Source organism: Myxocyprinus asiaticus, chromosome 35 (genome assembly GCF_019703515.2).
Source record: "Myxocyprinus asiaticus isolate MX2 ecotype Aquarium Trade chromosome 35, UBuf_Myxa_2, whole genome shotgun sequence".
NCBI lineage: Eukaryota > Metazoa > Chordata > Actinopteri > Cypriniformes > Catostomidae > Myxocyprinus > Myxocyprinus asiaticus.
In genome coordinates, this window is record NC_059378.1 from 30,481,265 (window position 1) to 30,489,371 (window position 8,107).

At 37.6% G+C, this 8,107-nt stretch overlaps 1 protein-coding gene across 1 annotated transcript; it reads left to right on the forward strand.

The window, feature by feature from the left end:
* Positions 1–4,262: 4,262 nt before the first annotated feature.
* LOC127425982 (piggyBac transposable element-derived protein 2-like) lies at positions 4,263–7,751 on the forward strand. Its single transcript, XM_051672385.1, has 4 exons — positions 4,263–4,347; positions 4,742–4,896; positions 5,875–7,357; positions 7,477–7,751. Exons 3-4 carry the CDS (start codon positions 6,760–6,762, stop codon positions 7,494–7,496), a joined length of 618 nt encoding a protein of 205 aa, XP_051528345.1. The 5' UTR covers positions 4,263–4,347; positions 4,742–4,896; positions 5,875–6,759; the 3' UTR covers positions 7,497–7,751.
* The last annotated feature ends 356 nt before the right edge of the window (positions 7,752–8,107 follow it).

The following is an 8,107-nucleotide window of genomic DNA, read 5'->3' on the forward strand; positions in this document are numbered from 1 at the left end:
ACACCCTGGTAAGTTTAGAGGTGTTGCCACATATGGAGAAAAATAAATTATATAGTTGGGCTTTAATGTATCCCTTTTGCCAAATCCTGAATTTCAACAAATGTTAAAGGCTGAAATTAATGTTTATTTGGAGATCAACTGGTCCTCAGTATCCTCAGTGGGCGTGGCTTGGGAGTCACTTAAGGCGGTTCTTAGGGGTCAGATCATACAATATGCATCATTCACCAAAGAATCCAAAGCACAAGAACTCGTGGAGTTGGAAGGGAATATTAAAAGTGCCGAGGCAGAGCTGAAGCACCAGATGTCGTCTGATGGCCTCAGAGAATAGACCTGATTGAAATACAGATATAATATTATTTTATTGCAGAAGGTGGAGTTTTAGATATTCAGGGCAAGACAGTAATACTTTGAATCGGGAGACAAAGCAGGGAAGCTTTTGGCTAGATACATAAAGCAAAGAGAGTCTTTTTCTACCATTCCCTCAGTGAAATCTGCTGGTGAGGAAATATTTACCTCGGCCATTGTTAATTAATAATGCTTTTAAAGAATTTTATCTTGATCTTTATGGTTCCACATCTTCATCTACTAATGAAGATATTAGAAACTTTGTGGAACCATTAGAACTCCCTAAACTGACGACTGAACAAAAAAATTATCTTGATACTGAGGTAACCTTGGAAGAGCTTGACAAGGTAATTAAGGCCTTGCCTACAGGAAATGCTCTGGGGCCAGATGGTTTTGCTGCTGAATTTTTTAGATCTTATGCTACAGAATTGGCTCCACATTTGTTAGAAGTTTATACAGAATCATTAAAGAATGGAAAGCTTCCTCCAACCATGACATAAGCCCGGATCAGTCTAATCCTTAAAAAGGACAAAGATCCAAGTAAGTGTAAGAGTAACCGTCCAATTTTCCTGATCCAGCTAGATGTAAAAAATATTGTCAAAAATTCTGGCTAACCGATTAAGTAAAGTTATGACATCCCTTATACATATAGATCAGGTGGGGTTTATTCGGGGCCGCAGCTCTTCTGATAACATTAGGTGTTTCATCAATATTATGTGGTCATTGGTGAATGATCAGACTCCGGTCGCAGCCATCTTACTTGATGCCGAAAAGGCATTTGTTATGGTAGAATGGGAATACTTTTATTGGATGGATTAAGTTACTTTATAGACACCCGGTAGCGGCGGTACAAACAAATGGATTCATTTCAGATACTTTTACTCTGGACAGGGGCACCCAGCAGGGTTGCCCTCTTTCCCCATTATTGTTCTGTCTTGCCCTGGAACTATTAGCAGCTGCGATAAGAAGGGAAGATGATTTTTCAGGGGTGGTGGCGGGAGGTATGGCGCATAAGCTTATTTTATTATTCATCTCTGACCCCATTAGATCTATGCCTTGCCTCCATAGAATTAGTAATTCCTTTTCTAGTGTTGAGATCTTTTGAGAATTTGGTTCAACATTTTGGGATTCCCATATCTCAGTTTTATAGGTATTTACAGCTGCACCACCTGCTCTGTATTGTTTTTGGGAGTAGCACACCTCCCCTAAAGCGGCAGATACTCTGGGAGAGGTTATTTCTGATGAGGCATCAGTGTATTACTCCCTGCTAATTCAGAGTCTGGGGGACGGAGCTTCAACTTCTCTCAAGAGATTATGGGAGAAGGATTTAAATTTGGTATTGGAGGAGGGACTGTGGGCTAAGATTCTAAAAAATGTCAAGTCTGCATCTAGAGATGCAAGTGTTCGCCTTATGCAATTCAAGATTTTACATAGATTTTATTGGACCCCTCCTAGATTGAATAGGCTTGGTCTTAAAGACACACCCACCTGCTGGCGATGCCAATCAGAATTTGGAGACACAACCCATGTCTTTTGGGGGTGTGTTAAGATCCAAGATTTTTGGTTGAAGGTTCAGAGTTGTTTGTGTAATGTTTTGGGCACTCAAATTTTACTTTGGATGATGGGGCGGTCATACATTTGGGGGACAAACATATAAAAAAATTGGGTTATGACCAGTATTATGATTGGCAGACAAATTATTTTAATGGGTTGGAAATCGGACGGAGTGCCATTATTTCCGGAGTGGTGTGCGGAGATGGGGAGGGTGGCAGCTTTCGAGGAGGTGGCAAGTAGGAGGCTGGGGTTTGTGGACCTGTTTTTCAGAAAATGAGGTAATTATTTAGCCGTTTTGGGGGACCCTCGGGGAAGATTAATTATGTATATTTATTATATATTAAATGGTATTTATTTATTTATTTATTTATTTTTTTTGTGTGTATTATTTTATGTGACCACAGGGGTGTTCGTTGGGGATTAGGGTGGGGTTGGTAATTGGGGAGGGATATTAGTGGGGATTAAATGTTAAATGTTGATTCGGTGTGTATGTGTTGTGTTTTTCTCTGTTGTGTTTTTGTTTTTTTTGTTTTGTTGAATCAATAAAAAATGTTAATTACAGACACAGCTCAAAAGTGCCAGAGAGACATTCCAAGCTGAGAGTAAGCAGGTTTTAAATGAAAATAAATAAAGAAATACATTTAGAAATTTCTCTCTGCCATTTTCAGAAGACTTAGAATAAGGAAGCAATGGCACATTTCTTTGTGTTTTGTGAAGTTTTGTTGAAATTGACTACAAATTTTGACCACTATGTGGCGCTGTCTCCAAACTGCTCAAGTACACTCAGGACATGATGTCGAAGACCCCTTCCAATTTTCATTCAAATTGGACAAAGCGTTTAATATATATATATATATATATATATATATATATATATATATATATATATATATATATATATATATAATTTTTCATAAAATTCAAAATGGCAGAGAGGTTATATGGGTAATGTTGGACAATTGACAGAAGAATTTTTTTTTTTAATTGAAGCATTAATTACACAATAAAGTACAGTCTGCAATGTTGTAAGCACAATATGAAGACTCAGAGATCAACAGAAGTACACATTTTAAAACTGCTCTTTCCTGGACTCAGACTCAAAACCTTTTGACTTGTATTCCAATGCATTAACCCTTTGGGCTTGAACCCATAATAATAATCCTAACAATTACTATAGGGTTTCAGCACTTCGTGCTTGAACCCCTAATAATCCTAACAATTAAAATAGGGTCTCAGACCTTTGGGCTTGAACACCTAAAAATCTTAGCAATTTCAGTAGGGTTTCAGCACTTAGTGCTTGAACCCCTAATAATCCTGACAAAAACAACAGGGTTTCAGCACGTCGCACTTGAATCCCTAATAATAAATATAGCTGCAAGCATCAGTTACTGGGGCCAATCATTAATACATTAGATTATGCTGCTAAACAGGCAACATTCAATTACACCAAAATTATCATTTTAAACTAAGCAGTTTAAATGTTATTTGTAGATATAACCCTTTTTTACAGCTTTTGACCACTAGGTGGTGCTTGGCCCTTAATTATGGGGCCAGTAACACAACTGCATGTAAGAAAGTGTGATTGGACATCACTGATTATGACTGTAAGAAAAGCGGAATAAAAAAACATAAATAGAATTGATTATACTAAAATAAAATTAATTATAACTTTTATATAATATTTACCAGTAGGTGGCGCTGACACCAAATTTATGTGGTGTGGTTAGGGTGTGGTGACAATGGCATACACAAAGTTTTATATCAATATCCCAAAGCGTTGCCGAGATACAACCTCAAATCCTTTTCTTTGATGCATTATTTGATAACCGTTTGGTCTATCGAAAAGCTTTTGATTATGGATGAACCAATATGGAATTTCTGGGCCGATACCAATAACCGATAATTCACAGCTCATTGTGGCCAATACCGATATTCTAATTTTTTTTTTTTTTTTTTTTTTTATCCTTTAACCTGGAACTGCAAGCTAATTCATTAAAAGCTTCTCTTTTGAAAAATGTGTGATTTAAAAGATTGGAATTTTGACTTGCTACTATTTAAAGTTTGGTAGATGTAACATGAACCAGAAATGTGCCTATATTACAGATAAATGCTGATTAAATAACATTACACTTGCATAAATTGTATGGTGCCCATTTATGAGTGTTTACAGTAATCCAGATGACTCGCTCACACAGCTGTAATAATACATTAAACCAAAATGAGGCTATAAACTGCACGTAACAAACATTAAACAACAAAACACACAATAAATTGTGTAATATTTATGCTAGAAGTCAGACTGCAAGTACAGTGGTGGTTTGTATGTGTTATGTATGTGTGCTTATGCCCATCTCATTCTTGTTACAGTCTCATTCACTTGTTACAGTGCTCATCTGTGACAGTTCCACTGTATTATCATTATGAACACAACAATCATAATGATAATAGGTAAGATTATTCAGATCCAACAGTCATGAGTCATAACGTTATAAAAGTCTCAACTTGTAAAATACAAGCACATTCGTTTTACTCACAAACTAGAGTTTTTAGCCATCTCCAGTCACTCTGTGATAATGATTTCAAGATAAATGTATAATAGATGTGCTTTAAGTTTTTGACCAGCAGATGGTAGTAAATTGAACTGTGTATGGAAGCTTTGATCATTTCAATACCTTTGTGACAAAAGTTCCATTGCTTCTGCAAGCTTCATAATTCCATCACTAATAAAAGTATTAAACATTTACAGTTAACCCTGTGAGGGCCATGGTTGTAATATTACAACAATTATTTTGAGCTATCCTAAAAAAAACATCTTTAAGTTTTTTTTGTTTGTTTTTTTCAGACCACATTTAAATAATCAATGGGTCATGCTGGTCCGCCTCTGAATCCTAAAATGTATAAAGGTGCCGGACCATCTGACCCGAAGCTCACTCAACCTGTGAACTTTCACAGAGCAACATAACCGGTTTTTATTGGATTGAATATCTCAAGTTTCAAGTAAGTAAAATGCCTTAGATATTTTTTTTAGTGAATATTACAATGTGTACAACATGTAGATATTTAGCTACTGTGAAATTTGTAAAAAAAAAAAAATGATTTTGAGCTTGTTATATTTGTGTTGCTATTTTACAACACTGGTTGAGTCAGGTAGCATTTTTCATGGGGTGGGGGGAGGGGTTCCAAATGGAAAACTAATACTAATAGAGACATAATGTCTTTGATTATTCACTATAACTAAGTTCTAAATGTGTTTTCTTTAACATTTTGAATTTAGACCTGAACTGAATAAATTACTACATTCTAGTTGTAAAAAAATTACATTGAACTGGCCCTGGGCTTTGTTTGTTAGTCAGAAACAATTGGGCAGAAACAGGTTCTGGATGTTTTTGAATGTTTTAGAGGATAGTTGTTGCATAATTCTGGGGCTTGTGAGAATGTGTGTTTTCTTTGTTAAAATTGAGTTAAGGCCAGAATTTTATCAGTCAGAAATATAATTTCTGGTTGCAGTATTTGAAATTGTATCTTGTCAGTAACAAAAATACATTGAACTGGCCCTGGGCTTTGTTTGTTAGTCAGAAACAGTTGGGCAGAAACAGGTTCTGGAATGATTTAGGTGATGGCTCTTGCATTGGAATGAATTATTTAGGTGATGGTTGTTGCATTGTCCTGGGACAGGTGGGAATATTCTAAATGGTTCTGAATGTTTTAGCTGATGGCTGTTGCATTGGAATGAATGTTCTGGAATGATTAGGTGATGGTTGTTGCATTGTCCTAGGCCAAGTGGGAATACGTGAGAATATTCAAAATTGTTCTGAATGTACTGGAATGTTTTAGCTGATGGCTGTTGTTCTGGAATGATTTAGGTGATGGTTGTTGCATTGGAATTAATGCTCTGGAATTATTTAGGAGTGAATAATACAATATTTTGTGAATATTGTGTGAATAGTTTTTAAATAATTACTATTCCAATTTCAGAATGCCACCAGCAAGGAAAGGACCTGTGTATATAGTGTGCAGGATGTTCTTGCTATCATCCAAAATGGAGAGTGACTTTGAGTTGGATTCAGACGACAGTGATGCAAGTGATAGAGAAACAGATGAAGATGCTGGTGAAAGAAAACCAACAACCCACTGAACCCACTGACTGCCCAGACGATGATTATGAGGACATTGAGCTACAACCAAAGAAACCGACCATGCCCCGTGACCGGTATCGCTGGCTGAAAAGGGATTTTGTCAGTCCCAATACTGATTTTTCTGGTCCAGATGTCACCAATGGTGGTGTTTCCATCCACACACCACTGGAGTACTTCCAGAGATTTGTGTCAGAAGACATGCTTTCAGGTTCTGACACAAAACACAAATGAGTACAGCTTTCAAAAGACTGGAATATCTGTTAACACCAATAAAAAAAAATCGAGAAAGAGATTGGAATTTACTTGAAGATGGGCCTAGTTCAAATGTCTGGAGTCAGTATGTATTGGGAGACAGCCCTGCGGTACAACCAAGTTTCAGATGTGATGTCACGCAACAGATTCCAAGAACTGCTGAGATCGTTACATTTTTTTCAACAACTTGACAGTGCCAGAGACAGAAAAGACAGACAAATTGTGGAAACTAAGACCTTGGCTTGATTCATTCAGAGAGAAGTGTCTGCAGGTTGTACCGGAAGAACACAACTCTGTGGATGAGATGATGATCCCTTTCAAGGGGAAATTCAGAGGCATAAATTCAGCGTGGGGGTTCAAATTATGGGTGAGAAGTGGAATCTCTGGCATGGTCTGTGATTTTTAGGTGTACCAAGGCAGTGTCAATGGACATCGAGCCAAATCTGAACTTGGATTGTCAGGGGATGTTGTGATGAAGCATGCTTCCACACTTCCAGAAGGGCAGAACTACAAAATCTATGCAGACAACTATTTCAGCTGCATCCCATTGGTAGTTCAGCTCCTTCATCGTGGAATTCATTACGTGGGAACAGCCAGACAGGTACGTCTACCCAACTGTAACCTTGCAGACGAGAAGAGCTTGAAGAAGAGTGGGAGAGGAAGCTTTGACCTCAGAGTCGAGGGGAACCACAACATCTGTGTTGTAAAATGGTTTGACAACAGGGCGGTGACACTTGTGTCATCCTTTGCTGGTCCAGAACCTGTGCAGAAAATTAAACACTGGGACAAAGCCACCAAAACCTACACTGAAGTTGAGAGGCCTTACATTGTGAGAACTTATAACAGATTCATGGGAGGTGTGGATTTATTGGATTCACTTGCTGCCAAATATAAGTTCCGCATTAAAATCGAAACGGTGGTACTTGTAAATCTTCTGACACACCATTATTCTTGCTGTGATCAATGCCTGGCTCCTCTACAAGCGAGACTGCACAGTGCTCAAGTTTTTGCCAAAAGAGACGCTGAAAAGGAGACCGTTTCAGGCAGAACTAGCAGATTCTCTTATCCTGGTGAGAATGCATTTCTGCTATTAACTGTTATGTTTAATATTTCACTGTTTATAACATATCTGACTTGTATCTTAATGTATTTTTGACATCTTAATTGATTCTGGTCTAATCCAATTCAGGTGAACACAACTCCAATTAAATCAAAGAGAGGGCAACCATCTTCAGCCGGTGGCAGCCCAATAACAGACGAGGAGCCCTTTGAATGCTCACAAGAGATCGTCCTCTGATGGGAGTGAACCAAATGGGACCCCATCTAAGAGGCCATCTGCAACCCCCCCCCCCCCCACCGATGGACGTGCGCAGGGACATGGTTGCACATTTACCAGTGAAGACAAAAAGAGGACGCTGCAGACTCTGCAAAACTGGCTACACCAATACTCTATGCTGCAAGTGCAATATTCATCTTTGTTTTTCGGAGGACAAGAACTGTCTTTGGGACTACCATACCTGAACTTTGGGACGAAGTCTAAGTTCAGTTTTGTAAAAATGTTTTTTTCCTGTTTTCCTATATATATATATATATATATATATATATGTTTTTTTAAATAACAATTCATAAAAAAATATGACTATTGTGTGATTATTCATGATATATACAGTTATGGGGCTACATAAGCAATCAGCTGTGCAAATGAACACTTAGTTGTTCTGTATATTTATTCAGACAATGCAAGTACAAATACAGGATTTCTGCTGCCCTCCCTGACCACTGTTGTAATATTACAACATGTCATTAAAAAATGACTAAAA